The sequence below is a fragment of the Osmia bicornis genome, chromosome 14, assembly GCF_907164935.1.
Source record: "Osmia bicornis bicornis chromosome 14, iOsmBic2.1, whole genome shotgun sequence".
In the NCBI taxonomy this organism is placed as follows: Eukaryota; Metazoa; Arthropoda; class Insecta; order Hymenoptera; family Megachilidae; genus Osmia; species Osmia bicornis.
The window spans coordinates 3,786,013-3,813,130 of record NC_060229.1 but is presented as its reverse complement, the minus strand read 5'-3'; the positions used below and the strand labels follow the sequence as shown (position 1 = coordinate 3,813,130).

General features: G+C 41.8%; 3 protein-coding genes across 21 annotated transcripts in view; all 3 read right to left on the bottom strand.

Annotated features, from left to right (window-relative positions):
- Nucleotides 1-759: 759 nt before the first annotated feature.
- LOC114879968 (trypsin-1-like) lies at nucleotides 760-3,945 on the bottom strand. Its single transcript, XM_029195450.2, has 4 exons — nucleotides 3,886-3,945; nucleotides 3,482-3,776; nucleotides 2,715-3,033; nucleotides 760-2,567 (listed from the first exon to the last, which is right to left on the bottom strand). Exons 1-4 carry the CDS (start codon nucleotides 3,926-3,928, stop codon nucleotides 2,241-2,243), a joined length of 984 nt encoding a protein of 327 aa, XP_029051283.1. The 5' UTR covers nucleotides 3,929-3,945; the 3' UTR covers nucleotides 760-2,240.
- A 480-nt stretch (nucleotides 3,946-4,425) lies between these two features.
- LOC114879966 (carboxypeptidase B-like) lies at nucleotides 4,426-8,008 on the bottom strand. Of its 4 annotated transcripts, XM_029195445.2 has the most exons (10): nucleotides 7,732-8,008; nucleotides 7,337-7,648; nucleotides 7,168-7,267; nucleotides 6,995-7,100; nucleotides 6,740-6,901; nucleotides 5,677-5,890; nucleotides 5,345-5,575; nucleotides 5,096-5,280; nucleotides 4,560-4,794; nucleotides 4,426-4,492 (listed from the first exon to the last, which is right to left on the bottom strand). In XM_029195445.2, exons 1-9 carry the CDS (start codon nucleotides 7,911-7,913, stop codon nucleotides 4,619-4,621), a joined length of 1,668 nt encoding a protein of 555 aa, XP_029051278.2. In that variant the 5' UTR covers nucleotides 7,914-8,008; the 3' UTR covers nucleotides 4,426-4,492; nucleotides 4,560-4,618. The 4 variants fall into 4 exon arrangements, with proteins under 4 accessions (XP_029051278.2, XP_029051280.2, XP_029051277.2 ...); XM_029195447.2 differs by lacking the exon at nucleotides 4,426-4,492 and having other exon boundaries at nucleotides 4,617-4,794; nucleotides 5,345-5,560; XM_029195444.2 differs by lacking the exon at nucleotides 4,426-4,492 and having other exon boundaries at nucleotides 4,766-5,280.
- Nucleotides 8,009-8,727: 719 nt separating this feature from the next.
- The window catches only part of LOC114879978 (tensin-1), a 118,701-nt gene continuing 100,310 nt past the window's right edge, over nucleotides 8,728-27,118 (bottom strand). For 11 of the 16 annotated variants that reach the window (XM_029195463.2, XM_029195467.2, XM_029195472.2 and 8 more), the window contains 12 exons: nucleotides 20,121-20,404; nucleotides 19,397-20,016; nucleotides 16,151-16,364; nucleotides 15,867-16,058; nucleotides 14,535-15,122; nucleotides 13,885-14,234; nucleotides 13,251-13,340; nucleotides 12,188-12,293; nucleotides 11,936-12,119; nucleotides 11,502-11,867; nucleotides 11,139-11,421; nucleotides 8,728-11,012 (listed from right to left, as the gene is read on the bottom strand). In XM_029195463.2, the coding sequence (XP_029051296.1) occupies nucleotides 10,853-11,012; nucleotides 11,139-11,421; nucleotides 11,502-11,867; nucleotides 11,936-12,119; nucleotides 12,188-12,293; nucleotides 13,251-13,340; nucleotides 13,885-14,234; nucleotides 14,535-15,122; nucleotides 15,867-16,058; nucleotides 16,151-16,364; nucleotides 19,397-20,016; nucleotides 20,121-20,404 (3,437 nt within the window). In that variant the 3' untranslated portion in view covers nucleotides 8,728-10,852. The remainder of the gene's footprint in view (nucleotides 11,013-11,138; nucleotides 11,422-11,501; nucleotides 11,868-11,935; nucleotides 12,120-12,187; nucleotides 12,294-13,250; nucleotides 13,341-13,884; nucleotides 14,235-14,534; nucleotides 15,123-15,866; nucleotides 16,059-16,150; nucleotides 16,365-19,396; nucleotides 20,017-20,120; nucleotides 20,405-27,118) is intronic. The other 5 variants (XM_029195465.2, XM_029195464.2, XM_029195471.2 and 2 more) reach the window with 5 other exon arrangements.

Genomic DNA, 27,118 nt, shown 5'->3' with positions numbered 1-27,118 from the left:
GTATTTTATTCCAGCTACACCTATGGCTCATCATCAGAAGTACTTAAAAAATTAAAGTTAAATAGTACCAAAAAGGGTCCAAACATCACATTGAAGCAAAAATATTTAGAGTCCGATCATTTTTTGTTAGAGGTGAATTTCAAATTTTTGGTGTGGAAAACTAGAAAGTCATTAAATCTTTAATACCTGAAATTTTTAGTCTGAAAAGGTAAATCAATAAAAGAATAATAATAAACATATAGAAATGATGTGTATTGACCTTGAAAATGACCCTATTAATTGTGTATGTTATATCATCGTGACAAATACTATAATCTCAAGAAGCAAACTTCGTATCTAGGTTATCGAATAGATGTAATAGCAATCAATTTAATTAGTTAACGAGTACGGCGGTATCGTTTCTGCTCCACTAATTAGTTCTCAACCAGAAAACGATAACGATCCAATATTTTCTAGTTCACGCAGACGAAATATTTACTCACGTCGTTGTCGTACCTGAAATCGGATACAATAAATCAGCTGACGGACCAAGTTTGTAATTGGTATCGCGTACTTTCGAAATTTTCACCGATAGCTTTTTTCGCTGCACTCAGTAATTCGGAATAGTCGGAGGGTTTCAAGTACGTGTATCCCCATGGCACCAGCCACATTTGCGAATAGGAGTGCAACGTTAAGTACACCATGTAAATTTCATTCATTATCATTTCGCCTAAAACTGGAAAATTAATATCTCCCATTTATCTACCTAATCTTCTCTTTGTTCGCCAGGATGTGTTCGGCCATCGCCTTCATGGCAAGGGTCAAAACTTGCCCTACCCTCCTCCACTTCAGCCCAATGGTATCCAAAATTACGATTCGGGTCGACACTCTCGCATTTACCCCATAACCATCTAGTATAATGGTTCACCAGCTAAAGCAGCATATAATGGACGGACATATAAAGACGATTAGCAAATCATCGACTAACAGTAAATTATAACTAGCTCGTAATTAAAGCTTCAGGTTTTCTGAAGCAGATTTTTACAGGAGAATCGTATCGACTGTCGTCCTGATCATCCCCATGATTGCTTCGAGTCTTTCACCACAATCTGTCCCCAGTGTGAGTGAACTCGTAGCCATCAGGATTGGCGACATGTAGAATCATCCAATCGGAATTGTTCAGCAATTTTAAGTAGCTGCTGATTTTCTCGACCAGCTGGCTCATAATGTACATAGGTCGCCACTGCGGTGCTGATCCATTCATGTGCGTGCATACCTATCGAATACGAAGACAATTCGAGAAAAATCGACAGGTAACGGGACAGATCTCATGAAACACGGCGGATACGAAAATTCTTTGCGTGTATGAATTCAGTAAAACATTCTTGGCAACGTAAAAAAGAGGGTAGGTCGAAATTTGATTGAAAGTTAATAGAATTTCAGAAATGTAAGGTTCCTTCAAGTAGGAATATTTCCTTAATAAAAAGATTAAATATTGTTATTAATATCTGTTCGTAATGATAGAAGATTGATCGATTCGTCCTTTATACGTCGACTTTTTTCTGCAGAAGGGTAGATATCGATTGTGATGCAAACTCAATCGAAACTTCTCATTATTGCTCCCAGTATTTTAATTTTTAGATACAATCTGCTTGGATTGATTTATTTTGATCGATACGATTGTAACCATTTGATCGGGACACGAGCACCCGCAATCCATCATGAGTGTCCCGTCCTTGAGAAATATTTGCTTTCTACGAGAAGTTATCGATATCTGGAGTTTATCGAATTGTACTTGCAGTTACTTTCGCACGCAACGTACGAAGAAGAGTAATGGTGATATAAGGAACATATGTGGCCTTGGAAGGTTTCGCGAAAACCAGACTGCGTATAAATGTATTTTATTAAAATTAAGCTAAACTATGTATACTAATTAATCACGAACACGTTTCATCGCCACTCTACTCCACTAGATTCTTCAATCCACACTGCTTGCTTTTTCTGCTACAAGCACCTTGTCAGCAGTCACTCCTTCTCTCTCTCTCATTCTAAACAATAAGTTCAAAATCTAACTCCGGAGACACCGGACATGGTGCTGCAGGCCATCACCGGCCGCTTGCCAACAATCCGTGGCCCAAGTGACCGGATCATGAACTATCCGCGTACCCTGAATGTTTGTCCCTACACGCCACACCCGACACATACCCGAGGAAACTATTATTGCTTCTTCATTTGTTGTATTCAATTTCTCCATTGACTTGTTACAAACACAGTGTGTTAAGTATTACTGCAATACAAGTAATAGCGAATTTGTTCAGGAAAGAAATTGTAACTGTAGTAGCCGAACTAGTCGAAGGAGTCACTTCGGGTACTTCAGCCGGAGGAGCCGGAGGAGCCGGAGTAGGCGGAGTAGGCGGAGTGCCTGATCGCTCATCCATGTACCAGTGGATCCAGTCAACGTAGGAGGCGACACGGGTGTATACAGAGGGCATGCGTGTAGATCCACATGGCATCATCACCCATGAGGCAATACCAACTTGGACAGCTTCAGCTCCACGGCCTTGGGCGAGTGGGCCACCAGAGTCACCCTGCATACGAAATAGAAATAAACGCATATTGAAAGAAAATAGAAATTAATAAATGCGTTTGCTAAATTTCTTTTCTATTCATGAGTTGAAAAAATTCCTTTTTCTGACAATTCTTTGCCCTCCAAAAAGAGCCTTGAATCTACTTACGGAGCAGGCAGACACTTCCTTGCCGGCAGTTCCACTGCATACTTGAGTGCTGAAGAGTTCAGGTTGATCACCAATGATTGGCTTGGATTTCAGTTCCTTCAAACATTCTTCGTTGCTCAGGATTGGAACAACAGCTTTCTGGAGTTTGTTTGGTAGAACGGTAGGGCGGATGCTTTTTTGTGTTGAACCCCACCCACTAATAATAACATCTCCATCTTGTTTTTGTCCTTGAGCGGGCAGCTTGATGGGTTGTACTTTCCTGTCAAATATCAGGGGTTTCTTCAATCGCAAAAGGGCGATGTCGTGTTGAGCAACACCTCTGCAAATTAATTGAAAAAAGAAATAAGTCAATGGAATGTTGTTTAGCTTAACTCATCATCTTTCCGTAGGTAATAGAGAATGCCGAACTGAGATTGTGGATTATCGAACAACCAAGAAAGATGTGATAGGAGATCAAGTTGGCTGATCTCGTTTTGAATCTCATTTTCGACCTTTCCGTTATACATTTCGTGAATTTTTTGAAAAGTAATGAAGAGAGAGATTCAGCGGAAGGTCACTAAAAATGTCATATATAGGTAGAAAATAATATTTGGAATATTAAAAAGTTTAGAAAACGCAATTTCAATGGCCCACTGTCCAGGGGTTGATAACCATCCTCAACAAAATACAGTTCGTAGAAATAGCAAAATTTCTTTTAATCGATTAATGCCGCATCATTTAATTATTTTCGCATGGAATATTGATTTTGATGAAGATTCAATTCCTACCCTGGGTATTCAGCGTGGACGATAGTCTTGGCAACGTCGATAGTTTGTTCAGTGTCCTCGTCCTTCTGCAGGTAGTATTTGCCAGCTATAACCCTCAGTTGTCCAATCTTCTGGATACAGTGTCCAGCGGTTAGGATGTACCATTCATTTAAGATAGAACCACCGCAGATGTGGCTGTATTTAATAAGGGATGGGACTCCCCATTGTATGGATACTTGGTAAGGGAATTCACCAGGCGTGGCGTCTTCACCATCGGTGATACGTGGTGTCAGGTCGTAGGGGATGGCCCAGCATACTAAAAAGACAAGTTTTAATTCCAAGTGAAATTAAGAAGAAAATATGACAGTATAATTATATTAATTTCTGAATGAATTCGAGGAGTAAGAAAATATTTAAATTCTTACCCTGGAGCACGAAGATGGCAGCCAAAGCACACTTGGTCAACATTGTTACTCGCGTGTTTGGAAGGAACTTCTAAGATCAGGTTGAAACTACGATTTATATATGCTGTTACGCTTCATTATCTAGTGATAATTCCAAGTTCTCATGAATTTGTTTTTGGCAGACACATCATTTTAACAGAAGCGTTACTATTATCATCCAGTATCGCGATTTCTTTCCTGATTACTTGGAAAGAGTCTTGTTTTTTATTTTTCAAGTAAAATCGTTCACATGTTAAATAGATTGTATTGATGGAAACTCCAAAGATACTATATTTAAACATTTTCTTCTTAATGTTTATTTATTAAATTCTATTAAATGAATACATACTACTTAACTAAATACATGACAAGATTTACAGTATTTACAGATCTTTCATGGATAAAATCAATCGAATCATTAAAATGACCTGCTAGTAATTACTTTAGTCATGGTAATTCTTTCGATGACGTTGTAGAAGGTCCAATCTGCTGAACTTTACACTGTACATTCAAGGACGTTGTAAACAAACGAAATTCACCGTTAAAAAACAGCCGGTGAATCATCGATTTGATGGGCAGTTATCAACATCTGTCGAGACATATCTTTATTATGATATCTACAAATGTACGATATAGGTTCAAATTGAAACTGATACCAGGGACGTTTCATGAGTCCGTATTACGCTGAAATCATTATGCCCACCCACGACGAATTTCACGTGTTGCAAGTGACTAAACGAGCGATCATCCTGATTCCAGCCCAGATTTCGCGTGCTGTAGGTACGATTTGACTCGCTGGAAGAAGAAATCCATAAGTCCCACGATCGCGAAGCTCCAGGGTGTAGGCGTACTTTATTCCAGCTACACCTTTGGCCCAATCATCAGAAGAGCCTAAAAAATTAAAGTTAAATGGTACCAAAAAGGGTCCAAACGTGACATTTAAGAAAAAATATTTAGACTTCCTTCATTTTTTATTACAAGTGAATTTAAATTTGAGTGGAAAATCAGGAACACATTGAATCTTCAATACCTAAAATTATTAGTCTGAAGATGTAAATTAATAAAGAAGTAATAATAAACATATAGAAATGATGTGTTTTGACCTTGAAAATGACTCTATGACAGAAAACGATCACAATCCAATATTTTCTAGTTCCCGTAGACAAAATATTTACTCTCGTCGTTGTCGTACCTGAAGTCGGATACAATAAATCAGCTGACGGACCAAGTTTGTAATTGGTACCGTGCACCTTCGAAATTGCACCGATAGCTTTTTTCGCTGCACTCACTAATTCGGAATAGTCAGAGGGTTTCGAGTACGTGTATCCCCATGGCACCAGCCACATTTGTGAATAGGAGTGCAATGTTAAGTACATCCTGTAAATTTCATTCATTATCAGTTCCCCTACTTCTTGAAAATTTATATGTTCCATTGATCTACCTAATATTCTCTTTGTTGGCCAGTATGTACTCGGCCATCGCCTTGGTTTCCCGCTCGGAGAACGCGTGCGGACCAGCGTATGTTTCGTGGCAAGGGTCCAAACTCGCCCCACCCTCCGCCACTTCACCCCAATGGTATCCAAAATTACGATTCGGGTCGACACCCTCGCATTTACCCCATAACCATCTAGTATAATGGCTCACCAACTGAAGCAGACTATAATGGACGGACCTATATAGACGATTAGCAAATCATCGACTAACACTAAATTATTACTAGCTCTGATTAAAGCTTCAGGTTTTGTGAAGCTGATTTTTACAGGAGGATCGTACCGACTGTCGTCCTGATCATCCCCATGATTGCTTCGAGTCTTTCGCCACAATCTGTCACCAGTGTGAGTGAACTCGTAGCCATCAGGATTCGCGACAGGTAGAATCATCCAATCGGAACTGTCCAGCAATTTTGAGTAGCTGCTGTTCTTCTCGACCAGCTGGCTCATAATGTAGGTCGCGACTGCGGTGCTGATCCATTCACGTGCGTGCATACCTACCGAATACCAAGACAATTCGAAAAAAAGCGACAGGTAACGGGACATATCCCATGAAACACGGTGGACACGAAAATTCTTTGCGTGTATAAATTCAGCAAAACATTCTTGGTAACGTAAGAAAGAGAATGGATCGAAATTTGATTGAAATTTAATAAAATTTCAGAAATGTAAGGTTTCTTCAAGTAGGAATATTTCCGTAATAAAATTGGAATTAGAAAGATTAAATATTGTAATTAATATCTCTTCGTAATGACAGAAGATTGAGCGATTCGTCCTTCATATTTCGACTTTTTTCTGCAGAAAGGTAGACATCGATTCTGATGCAAATTCAATCGAAATTTCATCAGAAACTAATAACAAAAAGAGATATCGTAATCCTTTCAATTATTATCAAGTACTTCAAACTTTCGATGAAGTTTCATGAGAGCCATGATATGCTTCGATCCAGATATCATTTATACAACGCAATCAATTAACAAAACCTTGCATTGCAAGTGATTTCAATGCACAACTTTCTTGCTTGAATAATTTATTTTTCATAAAACTGAGTAGTGTTTAGAATCTTTAAGAAAAATAGCTGCATTTGCATATCAAAGCGAAGGCATGAATTTGCATTAGAAATTGCCTCGTACAAAAGATCTTTCATCTTATGCAAAGTCTAGGAGAGATTTAATGTCACGTTTGATAAAGATCAAGATTTCATGTCAAACGCTAGAATTCTAGAGTTAACTAAATGAATGTGAAGTACGTACATGCATACAAAACCTTCTATCTTTTATGAATTTCTTTAAGGTAACTAGGTAAACGTGTTCTCGGAAGAATATGTTGAAGAAACTGGGACTTACCGGCATCTATCCAGATCGCTGGTTTGTCATCGCCATCCTTAGTTGGACCAGATGAAATTTTCACCATTTTAATGGGTTGCCCCTCAAAACTGTTGCCAATTGTTATCAATTCTACCAGCCTTGGGTACCTGAAGGCTAAATATTCCATGTATCTAACGATATCTGAAAGAAAATCGTTTGACGATCTAACAGTTTCCCAATTTCTGTAGAAGAAGAAGATTAATTTTGTAGCAATTACAATTGTGAGATTATTACCTCCGTATCGATGATATCTCTTCCAAGTCATGCTGTGACCTCGACTGGTGACGAGATCTTCGCGTTGTTCTTTGCTCATCTTTGGATTTTGATGAGCTATCATTTTCTATTACAAAAAAAGATAAATGTCGAGAAAAAATGTATTAGAAAAATATTACCTAATTATTTCATACCTGAAGATCGGATATCAGCACTTTGAAGTCAATTCCTTTATTCCTGAGAAACGTCTTCACATCTGAGACAAGATCTGGCGAGACCACCACGTCTGTCGTCCTAAAATAATCAATATCTTTTTTATTACTGTTCGATGAAACATAAAACGAGTGCAAAAGTGTAGTATACTTGTTGCTCATCGGTTGTGTCCAGAATTTTACATCCTCAGGTTCAGTATCCATAAGTTCCTTCAATTCTTTCACCTGGCTCTGACTGCTAGGGAACAATCTGATTAATTGATAGTTTCTGTAATTAACCCTGGTAGATCGTGGTTTGGAGCTTTTCTCTGTGCCTATGAAACTGGTGACGATAGACCCAAGTCCACTCGCCACTGCAGAAAACATTGATTCTACGATGTCGCCAAAGGAAAATCCTCTGCTATCTTCGTTATTTGAACCACCATTAGTTTCGTTTAATAGTACATCTTTCTCGTTTATGTATCTGAAACAAAGTCCATGAAGAATCCTAATTTTGCTAAATATTCACCGTAACAAGAATTCAAGTTCACATTAGGCGACACAAACCTATTCGTTTCCCTTTCCTCTTCAAGAAATAAATCGTCCTTGTTCACTGAGGAGCAATTGTCATTTTCCCAAGTGAAAAGTTCAAAATCAACGCGGTTCGGTCGAGCATCGATCAGATTCAATGAAATGATCATTGACAAACAAAATACGAGCTGCAGGATCGACTGAACGTCGACAGCCATGGTCGGCCTGAATCAGGCCAGGATATGTGATCTTCTCGAAGGCTCCTTATTGACTGTTCTCGTAGTCGGAGCCGGACTTGTGAGCGTAAACGAAAAACGACAGTTTCACCGGTCTGCCCCACAGGCCTGGCTTACGGGATTTCTCTATGGTATTCAGTACTCAAGCTCCTTCTCTAGCAACAGTGGACCGAGGTTAGTGGAATGTGACTCTACTTTTCAAAAGGAAGTCCTTCCGGTTCAAACCCTTCAAGGGCGATGAACCCATTATGAATTCAAAGATCATCACGATAGTCTTATCAGTTTTTGGATAAGATAGTCAAGTTAACGATTATCTTCTGACGTTCTTAATATTTCAACACCATTATTTTTCATTTATTTCTCTCCACTTTATTGATATATACTTCATGTCAAAAATGGATTATTTAATTCTATTGGAGAATCAATATTTTATTGTATAAATTATGCATGGATGTTTGATTAATATGGACGATACGCGAGAGGAAGCTAACTGGAAATACTTCTTTTATTTACGATGCTGCTCATTCCAATATAATCTACTAACGGTAATCGAGAGATAGTCTTCTACTTACCATATCTGCGAACTCAACAGACTCCATTCCACTCGATATGAATGAAATATCGGCTGTGAAAATTTTCTGGTTTCTTTTCCTTCTGTCGTAGAAAATGTTTCAATTTTTATTAAATTCGATCCAAGACTACGTTGAAAACAAGAAATGAGTTCTGCCTAAAAATGGGAAAAAATTAGGCTACACAATATTGCTGGTTCCTATGTTAATTAAAAATACAACGCGTCTTACGCTTCGAATATGGGTTTATTATCGTTACATCTATAAAGAACATACCGTTCCGGTATGCAACAATACAGTTATTGCGTGATCGTACGGTAATAATAGAGCGTAAATAAGTAAATAATTAATTCGATAATTATTATATAATGACTGGTGTTAAATTAATGTTAACTCGGTTAGTTCAGGTTCCCGCGAACACAGAATTTGAAACATACAATATAAGAGACGAGACAACGATCGCGTCGCGGTTGGAAAACCGCGAAAACGATGAAACAGAAAAATTTAAAAAAAATGACGAAGGGAGAAGAAAGATCGGGTCATTACCAGCACCTCGTCCATCGAGGCTTACACCGAATTTTGACTAGCACAGTGGTCTAATGAGAATTCCTCTTCATCGGTTCCCTTTCATTAATTATCAACCCTCGAATTATGAATCTTTCCTCAAATTTTAAACGAAGGATGCTTTAACACACGTTAATATAATAATTTAAAATTTGCTGCAATCCTCATTATTTGAGAGTCCCATGAAATTTTTAAATATTGTCCTAAGATATGGAAATAAATTTGGAAATCCAAAGAAGGGTTTTGTTTTTATGTTGTAAAGGATTGATAAAAATCATTGAAATTGGAGGGACGAAGAAGAGGAAGCATAAAAGGACCCGACCAATCTCCCCACGTACATTAAAACATTAAAACATCGAAAAGAAGACGAAGAGGAAGAAATATGTGTCGCGACGAGAAGGATTACGATACAAATGTCGATCGTAGATCCTCTCGTGGCTACAGTATTGTCGTATTAATTACATTTAACATTCTCTCGTACAATAATTGACTGCTTATTCTCGTCCTCGTCGACAGGATCCTCCTTCGTCGGTTCGACCGTTTTCTTTTTTCAAAAACGAAGGATATCGCTCGCGAGGACGATTTAATGGCAAGAACCTATGGGTTTCGGGAGGATGATGATCAAAGAAGAAAAAAAAAAAAAATAATTATACGACGATGTGATGCTTCGTTTCGATACGCTACTCCTCTTCGAGTATCGTTTATTTCTGTTCCGTCTGATTTAATTCGACGCGTTTTTCGAATCCTCCTTCTTCCTCTTCACCGTGATACGTCCATCTTCCTCGACGAATCACGCGCGTCGTTCGTTTCTTTGTTCACTTATTTACAGTTATTTATATGTAACACGCTAGCCTTTTCTTCGTGGGCTAATAGAGGCATGGCTCCGCAACGACGTAACATTTCTTCGCTAAACATTACTCGAGAGTCCCAAGTATAACGCTTTCATGATAACGTACACATTGATTCAACTATTCTTCGCAATAGTGTATAACGTATATATTTCTGTGTATGAGAGTGTATTCATGCGATCGAGACGTACTCGCGATTTTGCGCTTCGAGCGCTGGACGATCGTCGAAATTACACGACCGATATGCTCTTCGACTAATAGCTACCGAACTCTATACCGATATACGGTATCCTTTCTGTAACAATTTTGCCCTGGAAGCAAAGTATAATTCTGCATTTTAGAACTTTAAATACTTTCATGTATTGGAACAATAATTTTTAAAGAACACTGAAAAATTTATATTAAAATTATATTAAAACTGTAACTCTCTCCATGGTCCGTCATCCGTGGGTTCTGAAAATTCCATTTAACCATAGAACAGAAGAAAATTAAAGTTACCAAAAAATTAATTAGTTATCAAACCAATTATGGACCAAATTACTCTGCATCGTCGTACGTTGCTCCAGGTTCGCTTATATTACTCTGCTACTCGCTAAAAGATAATTCTGCCAACAGTAACGATCGTCAACAACGTTTCTCTTCTCGAGCGTGCGATCAACAAGGATGGAATCAATTTTTCTCTTCCTGATCATTCTTCGAATGATCCACAACCCTTAAGGATAATTTCTACGGTATTGTTTAGAACGTTCATGCTCTACTGACTCCGATTCTACGTTCAAGAAATGCACGAAGATCTATTACGAGTCAATTAGATTCATTCAAGAACCACACATGCACGATTTCCTTCTTCGACGAATCTATCTTTCGTCCATGGCCAACGCCGTACGTTGAAACCGTTACTCGAAAATTTTAAGAGGAGGCGTGCGATGAATATCAGGATTTAAACGATGTTCGCCTTGGCTATGGAATTGCCCATCATGACCTTGTTCACGAAATTCACTATGGCCGTGGCTGGTTGCTCTGGTTCAAGTTCGGCGAACACGTGGCATTGATTGTCCGACTTGTGGGCGGGTTTCCTTGCCACGAATCCGAAGCATCGACTGAAGAAAATACATTTTTTTTTTTATAGAAAAGAACTAGAAGAGATACTACTCTTATTGAGATAGTGTTAGGTTCGATGGTGAATTTCAGGAACTTTCTGAAAAATTTCCAGGAAAATAACTTACTGAGCGCTAGCTGATCGTCCAGAGTCGTCGCCAGTGAAATCCCAGGTGCGTTCCTCGGTATCTAAACCGCAATAACTGATATTGTTCGTCGGGTAATGTCTACGGAAGAAAAGCTTCCTCGCGTTATCAGTCAGGGTGATCCCTTGTGTAGAGACCTTAAAATGAACGATAGTCGCGGTAGGCAGTGGTTTCTGTTCAAACATGGTCGTGACTGCTTTTTTAATCGCTTGAGGTCCCGTCAGCGATTCGGTATCCATTGTGAAAAGGTATAAAACGTTGCAGGCTGAAAGGAATTAATTAAACTCAGCAAGTAGTTCGTTAAACTAGTTCAACAAACATTCGTGTATTTTTGATAAGATTTACCTGCACCCTGCGCGAGCAGCTGTTGGGTGCTGTTCGTGGTAGATGAATCTAGGGCTCTGGCCGCAGCTTCCGGTTCCGGGAGCAGCAGCTGGCAAGGAAGAGCCATCGCCATCAAGCTATGCTGATAAACCAATGCCGACAGCGAGCTGAAAACTGGTTCGTTCGCGCAACCCTTTAACCTGACACCTCTGGAGGTAGGTTCGATCAAGAAATGCCTGACCAACTCGCTGGACGGGTCTCTGGGACTGCTCGGTGCACCTGGAGGTGGAGTTGCTACCTTCAAAGCGAGTCCAAAGGCACCTGGGAAGGAGTTGCTGTCTCTGACAACGAACGTTCCAGGTGCTGCATCTTTCAGCATTGAGATGGCTGCAAATGAAGAAAAATAATTAAAGGGATCCCACTATTTCTCTCGATTTTAAATAGAACACACTTACCTTGCTCTCGAGATATGTTTGGCTTGTACCAGATCCTGCTGGTGTCGCGCACAAATTTAACGTTCGCATCGGCCACTTCCTGGGGCTCGGTGTTCGAATGAACGCTGGACCGTCTCGAACCATAATACTGGACCTGTGGAGACGATTGGCCACCGCTGTTAATGGAAGTGTACGATGTGGCACTCTGAAATATTTTCAATAAATTCCATTCGTCTAATAGAATTTTAATTTCATTTTATATCGCATAAATACCTTGGGACTCTGCGAGAACTCGATGTGAGTCGGAGTACCAGGGCTGCGTGAGACAACTTGAGACTGCATCGTCGACTCGTTTATCGGAGAAACAGATCGGTCCTTGCTGCAACGAAGCAATCACACGTATCGTTATCCGATGCATTTCGAGCAGGGTTTCGTTTCCGCGTGCAGGCAGACGCGTGTGGTTTTTCACTCAGTGTGTGTGTTTCATGGGTGACTCGTGCAAAGTGGTGTACGTCGTGAAAAAACATCGGAAATGCAACACATATAAAAGTCCTAGGACCTTCCTTGGATTTTCATGAAATTTTAACGGATATCCTATGACTTTTATGCGGAAGTGTGTAAATAGGAATTAAAGGAACAGGATACATCGACGGAGGAAGCACAAACAGTACAAAGTATGAATCAGCCGTAATTTACAGCTTCTTTTATGCCTTGATACGAATGCACGATTCACAGACAAATACACACACGTATGTAAACGTAAAAAAAATTGTTGTCGAGCAGGTGACGGTGCATATATTACTTTTAATATCATATTGTTAATTAGCGATGTTGATTTCTTGCTGCAGTTAAAGATTTGCTGGGGACCATTAATTATATTCATCGATATATGATTATTGATACGTGTCGTTTGTATTTCCTGCAATTTGCTTTCAAGGTGATACACGATGCAAAAAGCTCGAGCTTTTGTTAGTTCAACAGGTGCAATACACACACGACGAGTGTCCTCGGCTTCTCGTTTTTAATTATACTGCTGCAAACTGATTGCAATTGCATCGTATTTAATTATCCTTCTAAGTATAGATATCAATGGGTAATTTAGGAAAAAAATTTTAGCAGCTTACGTAGAACTAGTAAGTGTGTAAAAATCCTAGATTTGTAAATTAATTTGATTAATTTTCTAGTACGATGCAGTTGCAACGAAAAGTGTTCTAATACACACGGTTAGTGTCACGACACAAAACATTCAAAAGGCATCCTCGAGATCGATGCGTTTCCGTCATTCAGAAAGCGCAAATCATCTTTTGTTTTCCAGCGCTCTCAAATAATATATTACCTATAGTCGAACGACGCCGATTGGTTAGTGAGCGGCCATCGTTTGTTATGCGTTTGTTTAAGTGGCCCGCTTGCCGGGAAACTCAATCGTCTAGAATCACGAATATCAGTCTGTCATAATCATGGAAGTAATGTCTCATAAAACGCGGGAAAATTATTTGATGCCTACGTAAACCTTCATTTGAAATCGTTTAACTTGATGGAGGATCTTGATTGATCATAGTAGATAAGGGGTAATCTTAATGCTTCCATCGATGTGTAATCTTATCGCTGAATTAGGGGTCGCGATTTATTTATTGATTCAAGCTAATTAAAGGATAAAACGCGTTAATTTTAACGGGTTTAATTCACGGAAAAATAAACTGAACAGCTTAAAGCTTAACACTTTGATGATCGCGTATGTTATGGAATGTTACATTTCCCTTTATATTTAGAGAGAAGATAATTAATAGGATCATAAATACAATTTTGATTTAATGTATGCTGCAAAAAAAGCTAATTTTCATAGAATGGAAACACCAAAGTGTTAAATTTCAAATGTCAAACTTTTCGAATCTTTCTCCAGGTAATTAAACTCAAACGTGTAATCAACAAAATATATTAACATAAATAAAAAAAATAAAATTGCAGCCTACCTCTGTGTTGTCGGACTCTTGGGTGGAAGTCCCGTCTCCTTCGAGACTTCTCTTCGTTCTTCGATATAGATCGTTCGTTCGCTAGCGTAATTCCCGACATTATTATTATTGTTTCCGGCTGTCTCGACGTTGTTCACATTGTTATTATTGTTATTCACGTTGTAACTAGTGTTGGAAGTGGAGTAAGCACGATCAGCCGCGAACGTCACCGTCGGTGATGAATTGTTGACGTACGGTGTTCGAGGATGCACCGGAAACGCTGGGGTCTGAGGCCTCGAGGCGTTGCTGACCACTGCACTTCCGGGACTGACGCTCCTCTCGGTCCACGATGACGCCGAGTCATTGTGCGACTGCGAATTTTCATGGATTTTCAATTCTCGTTTCAAGCGAACGTTGAATAACGTTGCTCTTTATGTTTTTGGCTCAAGCGAAAATATGTACATGTAAACTGATGAAATTTTTATGAATAAATATAGCGAGGCTTTCTACACCACGCTATACTTTTTCATGTGCTAATTTATCAACAAAAATATATCTTTCTATTTTTTTTTTTACAATCTGAATGCACAGGCACGAGAATGAATAAAACTAGCGTGCAAGTCGAACTATCGTATACGACGAGGATACTCGCGGGAAGAGGGTGGACAAACCTGGGTGCAATTCTGCCATGCTTTGGGCGACTGGTTAGGGGAGCAATTAGTGATGGTGTTAGCAACGTTGTTGCTCGCAGTTGCCGCAGTTGCTGCGCTGTTGCTTGGAGAGTGATGATCGTTCACGGTCTTGTTAGTCACGGATGAGGGCGAGCGAACAGGCGAAATTTCGGCCAGTGATTGAATGAGGCTCACGAGAGGATCAGCGTTGTTTTGACCGGTCGATTGCTGATCGACGACCGCCAGCAATCCCGCGTCCACGTGATCCACGCTCCTATCGTTGCTGGTCATCGTTGTGCGATCGTAGCTCTGATAAGCGATCACTCTGTTCCGCGATTCCGGTCGCGAACCTCTCGCGAAATCCTGTTTCTGATCCGTGTGATTGCCGATACTGTTGCCGGTTGCTAGCTGTTGCTGTTGCTGACGATGTTCGCGCAACAGAGCGTCAGCTCGAATAAAACTGTCGCTTCGAGATTCTGGCCTTGGTGGTTGCGGCTTGTCCGTGCTAACGAACGTTGCTTGTTGCTGCATTGCTAATCCTAAGGGTTGTGTGCTTGCTAAGCCTGAGCGGGGGGATGTCGGAGGGCTCTGAAAAGCAAGCCAAGCGCTTCATGCTAAAGGGAGCTAGGTATATTAACCCTCGTGTAAACCGCGCGGTCCTATGAGGGTTAATCCTTTCCTTGCTGCCATCACGGTATTTATATAAATCATAATTCGTCGTTAGTTAATTATTAATCGTATTAATTTTTAGTCAGCAGTGCTATCATTTTCTTTAAACTCAATATAATGGACAAATTTAGCAATTTTCTCAGTGCAATAATAAAGGTGGGCAGAAGAAAGGTATAAGCTGTTCTAGTGGCTACAGGGACGTGAAACTTATCCCTTTTTGTGGTCACTACGATCTAAGGGGCCGTTTCTTGCTGTTTAGGATCTAACTGTAGGGGCATAACCATAAAACACGGCACCGCAGCAGTCGCTCTTACAATCGCTATCTACGGCCAACTAAATTGTAGCGTTCGTGCTTCCGCCGTTTCATCAGCGCAAGCGTAGAATCGATCGTGCCGCCGCGCCGTTTCGAATTTATTATCCTTATTATCGATAATTATTTCAAGCAGTCCGACGCTTAAAGTAACAGGCTCCGATGCGCTTCTTGCCGCGGTAACGACTTAATAAACATTTATCCGATAATCGACCGACACCGTTGTGTTTCGTTGCTTCAAATTACTATGAACATCTCTAAAGACTCTCGCGAAGACGATCGATTCCAAGCGTGCAACTCTTTAACAGCAAACCGTTTCTGCTTGCGTAAAACGTAAGTACTTCCTCGTTTACCTGGCTGTCGCTGTATTTGCGGTATTCGTACGCCCGTTTCACAGACATGAAAGGACGCTCATTCACGCTCTCCGCTCGAGGTCTCCCCAAAGTACCGGTTCCGGCGGTTCCGTTGTACTTCCGGCTGCTGGAACGCTGCGGAAGCAGAGGGCTGGCTGGCGCCGATGTGTAGGGAGCCGGTCGCGTTTGCGTCTAAATTTTCATTTTAATTATCACATTCATTATCCGATCCCTCAAACGAGAAGCTGAATTCAGGAAAGACGATTCGCAGGGTTGTTCCTCACCTGTCCGGAAGTGGGATTGTCAACCCACGCGTCGTCGTCGTCGTCGAGGACAGCCGAGTCGCTTGCATATCCATCGTGCCTAAGTCTGTTTCTCTGCAAGCTCCTCAGTTCGCCGATCACCCGATTTCCGGTCTCCTGTCGCCAAAGTTTTCCCGGGTTCCTTTCGTCCCTCCTCGCGGCCAGTTTCAATTGCTGCTGTCTCAGCCAGGATAATCTGCCAACAGCAGGAAGAGGAAAGTGAAACTTGGCCACTTTGCCAGGGAACTTTCTCAATCGTCGACTTGTTCGATGAAAGGAATCCGCGACGAGAACTTTAAAATGATCAAACTCGATCTTTTCGCATAGAAAGACAAAAGTTTCTTGAAAGGATGCGCAGGATGTTTCTGTCACCTGTCGCGGATTACGATCTCCGTTACCGCGGCTGCAGCTGTTTTCATCCTGTAAATCGTGATTTCTCGCTTTTCTCGCCTACGGTCGGCTCGAGTTACTCGCGGAGCAGATGAAAACACGAGAAGCCACTTTCTCGATGGAACACGAGACGCGCGAGTCGAGTAACAAAGCCTCGTTAGAAACGGCCACGAGAGCGAGCCGAGTCCCCGTCACGGTTCCAGTCGGAAGATAGCCGGAACCAGGACCTCCTACCACGATAGATCCTGGATAATTACATCCTGATCGATGAGATCGCCCCAGGCCATCGATTTCATGCCTGTCTTTCGATCTCGCGTTTACCGCTCGTAATAAATGGATCGTACGCAAACCGATCGACTCTCTCGCTGTTGCTCGTTCGATTTTCTTTACGACTAGCGAAATTTATACTTTGCTTTAACGGGGCTTGCCACACCCTTGCGAACATCGTAAAATGCCTCGTCGTGTATTATACGAAACCATCGATGGTCGAGAAAGATCAAAATATCGGGTCATTACATTCCTCGTGGCCAATTTCGAAATTTCGACACAATTAAACTTCTCAGTGTCAGAAATAACTCTTGGAACACCAAAAAAAAAGAGGTATGAAATTCGTGAAAAAGTGGAGCTCCTTTGTATTTCTGAATGGCCTCTTGAAAGAGTTTCTCAAATAGAATTTTCCTTGATGGAACAGGAGAGCGTAATAATCGCGTTTTCACCAAGAGCCCTCGCATTTTCCACTCGTGAATTTTTGACCGGCTGAAAAAAAAGATCTTTTTCGGAATAATAGGACGGCTGGAAAGGGACAAGCTATTCGTCCAGGATCTTCCAGGAAATAAAAGCTCGCAGAGGAAAATTGTACAAGTCTTTACGAGCTACTGTTCCGTTCTTACTTCAGCCTCCGAACGACTTCCGTATCCGAGTGACTTTTGCTGCGGACCCACGGGGATACCGCGAGAATAGAAAAATTGTCGGCGGAAAGGAACACACTTGGAAGAACAGCGGGAAACAAAGAAAACGAGGAACGAAACGCGAACGGGAAGGGTGAAACTTGTGACGGTCGATTTAGCGCGTCTCGCCTGTTCTATATTTATAATTATGTCAGAGGGCGGCCGGAGAAACGGAAATAACTTCCCTCCCTCTTTCTTCTCTAAAAATGTGGATGAAATTCTTTAAATTTGATTAAAATCTGCTATCAGATTAAATACGGAGCGAAAAATTCAAATAAAAATCATTAAATGAAAATAACTGAAGACTAATTTTTAATTCATTAGGGTGTTAATGCTTAAAGTGTGACAAAGATGAGGTGCAATTGTTTCATGAAGAAGCAGCCTTCCCTGTGGAAGGATGCTGAGACAGATAAGTGCAAGAGAACCTGAAAACCAAGATCGGGACGAGAAACGAACGGTGAAGCCCCGAATGGAGAATTTCTTTGCGTCTGAGAAAGCAGACCTGCCAAACGTCTGTCGACCTCTTCGACCATAAACGTCGCCTGTTTCTCCATCGTAGCGGACCACGGTTCTTCATAAATATCCAGGCGAAACTTGCGGTTTCGCAGGCTGAACTCGGCTCGGCTCGGCTTCAAGAAGGGACGTTTATTTTCACGGGTTTCGTGGCTCGAACGACTCGATACACAAAACGGGACATATTTCACGTCCGACTGGTTCGACGAACTCCGTTTTACGAACTCGTTAAACCTGGATACCACGGCTTTCTCTCGTATTCGGATAAGATTTCGACCGCGAAAATCGTCGTACAGCTTGACCGACCGAATTACGACCGAATGGACTTTCATGGTGACAGAATTCCCTTTGACAATTCAGAGAAGAGAGAATTGTTATTGAAACTCGTTCAATGGTCTTTTGAAAAATCAAAGCAATCGTTCTTTACGGTCGTGCTGGAACGAATAAATTTACGTTCGCCGAAGCAAACGGGAGGAATAACAAATTGTCGCGTCGACAACAGGATTCTGTTCTCGATGTACACCCGCAAAACCACGAAACTCGTATTTCATAACGCGATACCAACAGTCCGTCTACGAGCGCGATGACTTTTCTCTTTCCACTAGCCTCCGACTGACAATGACTCACGATGACCGCGTTCGCCATTCTTGGCAGAAATACGAGGACCAGCCTCGTAATCTCGTCCGCCTATGGGTAGACAATTTATTAATTGTCCCCCGACGGGCTTTGATAATTCCATCCTCGTCGCTCTTTCAACGGTTAACACGATTCTGTCCTTTTTCCAGCGACTCTTTTGCGGCGCCCGTTTCGGCGAGACGCGTTACGAAACACCTTGTCGACCAACGTCTGGAAGCTCTGCCAGATGAATGGCCCACTTGCCGTCACGATTTCCACGGCAAGTTCCGTGGAAAACGCCTAATCTTCTCGTTTCACAATATATATCGAGCGTGACGAAACGCTTTTCGACCGGCGACGCGTTACGTATTATTAGACGGTCCGAGCATTTAATTACGGGATTTGTTACGGCGAACGTGGATGGGAATCTTGCCAGGAAAAGGGCCTTCCGTAAGTGGTCCGCAGGTGACATTATATATAGGACGGCGGTGATGCGAATTGTGTTTGGAATATTTGCTTTTCATGGTTTTGGAACAAAGGTGGCAGTATGGTGGAGGGTGGTATTGTGGGTGCTGAGTATTGGGAGAGCTGGGTATTAGGGGTATTGAGACTAGGGAATATCAGACCTTGGGAATACTGAGTACTGGAGGTATTGGTATTAGACCTTAGGAGTGTCGGGTACTCTGGGTATTAATCTCTGACAGTATCGGGTACTCCAAGAAATCAGATATTAAAATATAAAACATTTCCAAAACCCACTCACCCATCGACGTGATCCGAATTGCCCTTGGTCGGTCCATTAGCGAATTCCGGCGGAGGATCCGGAGTGTTAGGGCTGAGGGGACTGATGGGTCTCCTCGAATTCTCTCCGAGGATATCCTCAAAGTCCACCATGGGTGCGGTGCCTCGTACAGAAGCTTTCCTGACCAACGAAGGCGACGAAAGCTTCTGATGTTTGATCATGTCCGAAGTAGCACCGTACGAAAACGGTTGACTCGTCTGTCTGGCGTGATAGGGAATGTCTTCGTCGATATAATCGATATTACCAGGCGGCGAAAACGAGTCTGTGTGCTTTCTATACGAATCGGTGGACGATTCAGAGATTTTTCGATCGGGCGACACTCGATAATCGAACTCCTCTCTTCGATGCTCGATCTTATTCGGTTCACGGTACTCGTTCTTTAAAGTACTATAACTGCTGCTCGAGTTATACGGGGGACTCGATTCTTTCCCGGCGCTGTAACTTCTGTAAGAATCTTTCAATGTAGAGTACGTCGATGGCGAATGGCTGCTCGTGTGACTACTATAACCGCGGCTCTCTTGAATGTACATCTTCTCGTTTCTTTCTCTTCTGTACTCCTCGCTTGGAGGATCCGGCATCGACTAAGAAAATATTCAGAAATGTTTTGTTACCTTTAAAATTATAATAATTCTGCAAGAAAGACATTAAAATTCCTTGAGCTCACGTTGAAACGAATAAAACTTACCTCAACAGTAAGCATCATATCATGAAGAAGCTTATCGAGATCACCATGAGCCTGGTTATCCGGTTCTGGCTCGGGTGGACTAGGTCTCTGTGGTGGAGCACTGCTGATGCCGCTGTCCATGGAAACTGTCAATGGTGAGCCACGGGCACCACCGGCAGCACCCTGGTGTACCACAGCGTACAAGGATCCATCTATGGGACCGCAAGTGTAACCCAATCCACGAGGTGACGTCTGAACGGAGGAACTCGAAGGTGGCGGTGGTGATAATGGTGTTTCCCGTCCTTCTGAAGAAAAATTCCACCGTCAGATTAAGTTTCTTACTTGCACAACCACACGATTCTTAAACGGTTACAAGCGAACGAATTTTGAAAAATTCCCAACACTCGATGCCTCATCCTTGGTCCTGAGTTTACTGTAACGAAGTTGTTCGCGCGCGATCGACGCCCGAGAACAAAAGATCGTCTCGTTAAGTGAGGAACAATCGGCTGTAAATCGTTTACCCGATACAACGGCACGGACTAATTGCAACGAAAGGTTCAAGAACCGTCGGTCGTTCGTTCTTCTTCCAGAACGTCGCGCCAATTTAACGCTACTCCACGTCCTCGCGTCACGCTAGAATAATTCGCGTGTTCTGTTCACTGACGTAACATCGTTGCGGTAGGTTGCCGAGATATCGGCTAAAGTCGAAGTTCACGCTGGCTAATGGAAGCGGAACGAGGCAATCCGTGGCTTTCCCTTGGATTTCCAGAAATCCCTGTCACGTAACGCGACAGCCATCTTGCTGCTTTCCGAGAACGTCCTTCGTGTCGAAGCTTGGCAAAAATACGTCTTGCGGGAGGTCGTGATCGAAATTCCAACTAAGGTTCAAAGAGGATAGATCGTCATCTCCGGTGATATCCAACGGAGTATCAGCAGGTAATCGATAGGGAACAGTATTTTTACGATCTTCGATGAATGAAAGATGAAAGCGAACAGACACGTAAGATTATGGAAATTGGATATCATAAAAACCTTTCCTTCGTATCTCTTTGCATTCCTTAGCCATATGATACGAATTCAGAATAATTATTACTTCAGATGAAAATAGTGAAACGTTATTTTGCATTCAGAATCTTTTCACTGCATTTTGATATTTTCTATATTCTATGGAATAGTCTGGCAAGGAAAGTGCACTCATAAAAGAGTTGTAAAACCGTCAGTACTTATAGACGTGCCATTAGGCTCGAGTAGGTAGTCTCGCCAATGATTTTCTCTGTGCGAGAGTTGGAATTTTTTAAGCGTAGCTGCATAGTTGTGAACATTTTTGGTAAGGATTCTGACCACGATAAAAATAAATGCGAAACCATTACATAGATTATCGAATCATCGTTTTTGGTATCAGAAGGAGAATACGCAGCGTGGGTTTTGTACTTGATGAATAACAATAATCAAATATTCTGATCACGGAATGATTAATAATTCAAAGACAACTATATTTCATCTCCACCTCGCAATTTTATATCACAAATTAAATTCCAAGATCCTACCTTCTCCATCTCCTCATCAAAGTATACCGAGTCTCGAACCACTCAAATTTCTTTAAAAAACGGAATTGATGATTCCCTCGGCAGAACGTCTTCTCATCACTTTCCCAGATTAAATCTCCGAGCAGTTCAATCCATCTCCTCGTTCCGATCTTAAAAAACGACTAAAAAGGATCACACCCTTTTAACCAACATTGAACCGGAAGATTCGAAAAAGGACACCATGTAGAAAACCCTCGAAGAAGGGATCTCATCTGAATTCAATCCGTGCCGGTGCTATCGCGACGACGAATCGCTTCAGGTATAAATCATTTTTTTATTCGATCGCCGATATATTATATTCGCGAGGGCAGCCTGTTCCTCAATGACGGCCGATCTACCTTGGATCGATGGCAGATGGAACGCATTTAACACCCGCGCGAATGCGAAACACTCGAGTACCGCGAACGAGCAGCCTGTTGCTGTTGCTCGTCGATCGAGATCAGAGGATTATTGCACTCGTCTGCCAGTAACCAGCTCTTTAAGAACTGGAGTAACATCTACACTCCCTTTCATAAGTCATGTAAGCCCTTACCATTTTGAAATAAATCTTATAAAGTACAGAAATCCTCCTGTATTTCCTTGGTAAAAGAAAATTCTTGCAATTTTTTTTAACGCCTGACGTGGATTTTATCGTGCGTTGGAAACGTTCGAAAACACAACTGCGCAATATATCCCGGGAATATTTGCAAACCGCGATAAGCGACTGTTACAATAAGGATACACCTTTATCGGAGTGTCTTTACTTGGGGAATAAATATGAATCGCAGTTGAGATAAAACCGTTTGTCAGTTATGTTTTTAATAATACAAAAGGAACTCTTGTTCTGTTGACAAAAGGATGGTATTTTTGGTAGGTGGTCTCAACTTGTCCATTGCCAAAGTGGAAAAGGCCACATGTAGTCAGACATACTGATAAAACTTGACAGAAGTTATTCACGATATCAAAATAAAATTAATTGTACAATTTTTTGTTAAAAACATTTGTGAATCAAATTTTTCCAAGAAAAAAAATTATTATCAACAATTATACGAAATAATGAGTAATATACTTCTAATTAATCAGTGGAGTGTGATAAATTTTTAACGTATCAAAGTTACATATAAGAACAATATTGCTAATGGAATAACTTGATAATAATGACTAATCAATGATTAACCCGCTTACATTATCAATTCAAGTTAAGTTAAATACTTTCTTTTTAGATTATTTATTAAAATTATAGTGCCATTAATGACGCGCTAAAGAAGACCACCCTGAAGTTTTTCGAAGAACCGAATTTGACTCGAGGGCTAAATTTCGGGGTTTCGGTTGATTCGTTGATGGTTCCCATGGACATAGCCCGAAGGAAGAATCTTAGAGGAAGGTAATGGTTCCGTATCCCCGAAATTGCGTGTTCGAAGATGTTCGTGCTCTCTCAAAGAACTCCGGCGCTAGATTTCTTAGAAGACTTTGTACGTTTTATCGATTGTGTACATCAAGACGATCTACGAGCAGCACTTAACGCGTGCAAGCCGCAGCTGCAATTGCGACTGTTGTAGATTATCCAAAGGATAGCCGTGTGTCGCCTTTGGCCAATGGTCGCTCATGATTCTCGCGGATTTATTGCACCAAATGATACGTCCACGCAACGATTACGTTTCAGCTCGTCTGTTATTGCGACTCGATTCTCGCGGTTTCCTTTTGAAAGCTATGTGCATCGGTGAAAATGCCGATCAGAGCCAAGGACGGAATTGATCGAGTGCCAATTCAGTTCAGAATGACCAGAGAATTTGTTTCGTGCAAAAAGACGCGAGTGCAATTGTCAGATGCACATGCACCTATGCACCTAAGAAAAATTAAGTTTCTGAAAACGCATTTTCCTTTGAATCATTTTCTTGTTTTTTCTTAATTACTGACCTATATTAATTATTTAATTTTGAATGAAAATTAATTTTGAATTCGAATTAACGTGACATTTGCTAAATGCATTCTGTCCAAACTTTTGCCAGACAGTGTACATTTTCCCCGCGCAACGATTTCAACATCCAGCTTCGCCTCGCACTGTTTAATGAACACACACTCGGCGAACGCGCGTATCTTTACGGCAGGAGAGAATATTCAGACGTTCTCCGAAAGTGCCATATTTTGCCGGCTACGAAACACCTTAAACCACCCGATACATTTATGTCCTGGGATTCTTTCTTCCCTCACACCAATTTTCAGGATGCACGCGTATATTAATAAGCGAGCAAAGCAGAGAGGCTGCTGCGCCGAGGTGAATATGGTAATTAGATTCTCGCACGAAGACGTCATCGCTTTAGCCGGTTCTCCCCTTCTTTCTCACACCCGAAGGTTTCTCCGTTTTCCTCCCTTCTTTATTCCCCTCCATTCACGTAACCGTGCAGATCACTCTTGAGGCTAGTAAAATTCGCCATTGATCGGCGTTTTCTATACGTACACCGCTGTGTCGGTGGAAAATTTGAAAATTTTTAATTTCTTTAATGGTTTCCCTTTCGAATACTCGCGCACGACCGTCGCGGACCCTCGTTATCTTTGGCAAAGAAGGGAAAGAAGGAGGAGCAGCAGAGGTAGAGGAAGAGAAAGGGAGACGTACGGACGAATTACTCGTTTGACGGCCTTATAGAGATTCATGGGACGCCGATGGGAAGTGGGCACCAATCCAGAAGGAATATATACCTTGTTCTTTGGGACCGATGACAAAAATGCACAATAAGAGCGGGGGCGTGGTACCCATGGGCAATTTTACCTGCCCCCTTTCATTCACCCTTCCTTGCAATACGAAACTCGAAGAACATGTCTCAATAAAAAAAATGGCAAAGAAAAGAAGTATGGTATTATACAACACGTACGATTTAAAAAATAGATATCGTTCGCGCAATCAGAGATAAGATTCGATAACGTCACCTTAGGTCACGAAATTCCAGTCGGTTACCGGATCGATGATGTTTGCTGGAGAGCGATTTTCACGAAAAATCATCGGTGATTTAGCACGATGAAGTTTCAGCGAGGAGAGAAGAAACGCGTGTTCCGTTCACCGGCAGCACAGAAACGGCACTGTACGTTGCAAATGCTGCACGATGCTGATCAACCACCACTACCAACACCGTCATCGCGATCAGCATCAACCACCACCACCCAACTACGTCACACCATCGTTCACCAGCACCAACGAACGTGCTATCGTCATCATCATCGGAGGCAGGCCTCGTTTCTTCCTACGCAAGAAGCTGTCATGCCGAACTTTTCATCTGCCTCCACACTCGCCGGTGAATAAACACGCGTACACGTTGTCTTTACACACACACACCGATAGTATGTAGTGTTGCAAGTGGTACCGATCAAGGAACACGGCCACGCCGAGGCTTCCGTGTGACGATGCTGGTGTCTATCGAGGCGGTTATTGTTAGCTCGTTCCTTCGTATGCTGTTACACGCGTGCGAATTTCAATGCATTTGGCAGTCGCTCCGTAACTTTGTCATCGCGATGGAAAAATTGAAAATTGAAAATTGCATGACATTGAATTCGAAGACCTCTAGAGTCAAAGGGTTAATTGTATCACTTGAGTAGAAAAGATTATTCAATTTTTGTTTTAATCATCTCTTTGTAGGCGACTCGTGATTTTGTATTCTTTGAGACATCAGCATTCACGTGGTTCATAAGTTCCTGACCTGCGTAAGCGTGTGTGGACTTTCAGGCGTACTTTCGAAGCGGTTTGTACGGGTATTGCGTGTTCACGGAGAGACCCCTCTACTCATACGATTGGCCTCCACTCGCCAGTCCTTCTACGGCAACACTCCGCTTCGCACAAGTCCGCTTCGTCGTTGTCCTCGTCCAGGTCGATCGTTCGAGCCGATATTTCGTGCGTGTACGCACGGGTGTCGTTTCGACCAAGCCTACGAGAAAACGGTACTCCGTACCGTGTACCGCCGGCTAAATTCGGTACTTTGCTTTCTGTACCGTGACGACACGATTCGTCTTCGAGATCGCGGCTTGTTAACGCTCGACTTTCCGGAAACGAGAAATGTTAGTCGCTTGGACTCTGATTCAGTTTGCTACTTTGCGTTGTATCCCTTTCAGAAATAAAAAATTTCAAGCACCCTAAAAATAAGAATCTTCCCTGACTTAAATTAATTACCCTCCATCCTTGAATATCCCAGTGATCATAGTACGAAATAATTCAGCGTATTCAGAGTAATTATCGTCGAACATTGCCTTATGAAGGCACAATCGTTTCTTTGAGAGCGTGCACCTCGTATCGCGTTACGATACACGCTATTTTAATCGAGATCCGCGTGAATCGTTGTAGAGACCGGTAGCGGCTCGGTGCAAATGAATGGCCGGCAATTAATAATTCATCATCCACCGGCACGATCGGGCCCGTTGAAAGGCCACGCACACGTGTGCACAGGTAAGAACGAGCGTGCATGCTCGCAAAGGACACGTGCCATAACGCGTAATATTCATCTATGCCGGCTGGTACGAGCCACATAATGCGTGCTCGATCGTCACACGCGATGACTACTAATTTTTATCATGCATTCGTTACAATGTACTTTGTACTGGAATGATTGCATTTGAATTGCAAACGAGATGATTAAATTTCAAACGAAATCCATACGAAATAAGGATAATAATTTTTATTGATATAAAACAACGTTGCTAAGCAAAGGAAAATGATTAGGAATTAAAACGAAGCAGATAGTTGCTTGTCAATTGTGCTCTATCATCTATGATTTGTTATAGATCACGTAACCGATCGTTCAAGTATCAATAAAAGACGCGTGCCGAGAGGTATAAGCAACGTAACATACGTATATTAGTTTCAGGTCGGCGTCAAGTATGCCAGCATGCATTCACGAGAATCATACGTGACACTCGTAACGATTACTAATCACGTTCGCTGCATACACGTGTACCAGTCTCGGTTGTCGGACAGATCTGTGTTAAATAAGTATAAGGGACGTAGCTGGAACTCCGGTAGCCTAATAATAACCCGTTTCGAGTCAGAGGTCAGGCCGCGTAATGGGCTCATATGTCACGTGTAATTTACATAAATGCACTGCACGAGGTAACTAGATCGTAGACGGAGTCCTCGTTGCACGCGGGGACTTACTAATCAGCTTCGGTTTCGAACTGCAGCGTCTAAAGAAGAAGTTTAATCTCAATTATGCAAGCTATTTACTTCGTGAAAAATTAGATGAAGAAAATAATTAAAACGATATTTGGAAAATATGAAAATTTAAAACCTTGATTGCCATTTCGATCATAAATCATCCAAAATCATCGAGTCGACCGGGTGTGACTCATTGGACGTAAATCCAGATCACCGGTGTTTGTCTGACCACCACGACTACTGATTCTCGCGGCCGTCCGAGCGTATCGTGGCTATTTCTACTGTCGGCCCAGTGATGAGGAGAACAGAGGGAAAAGTTG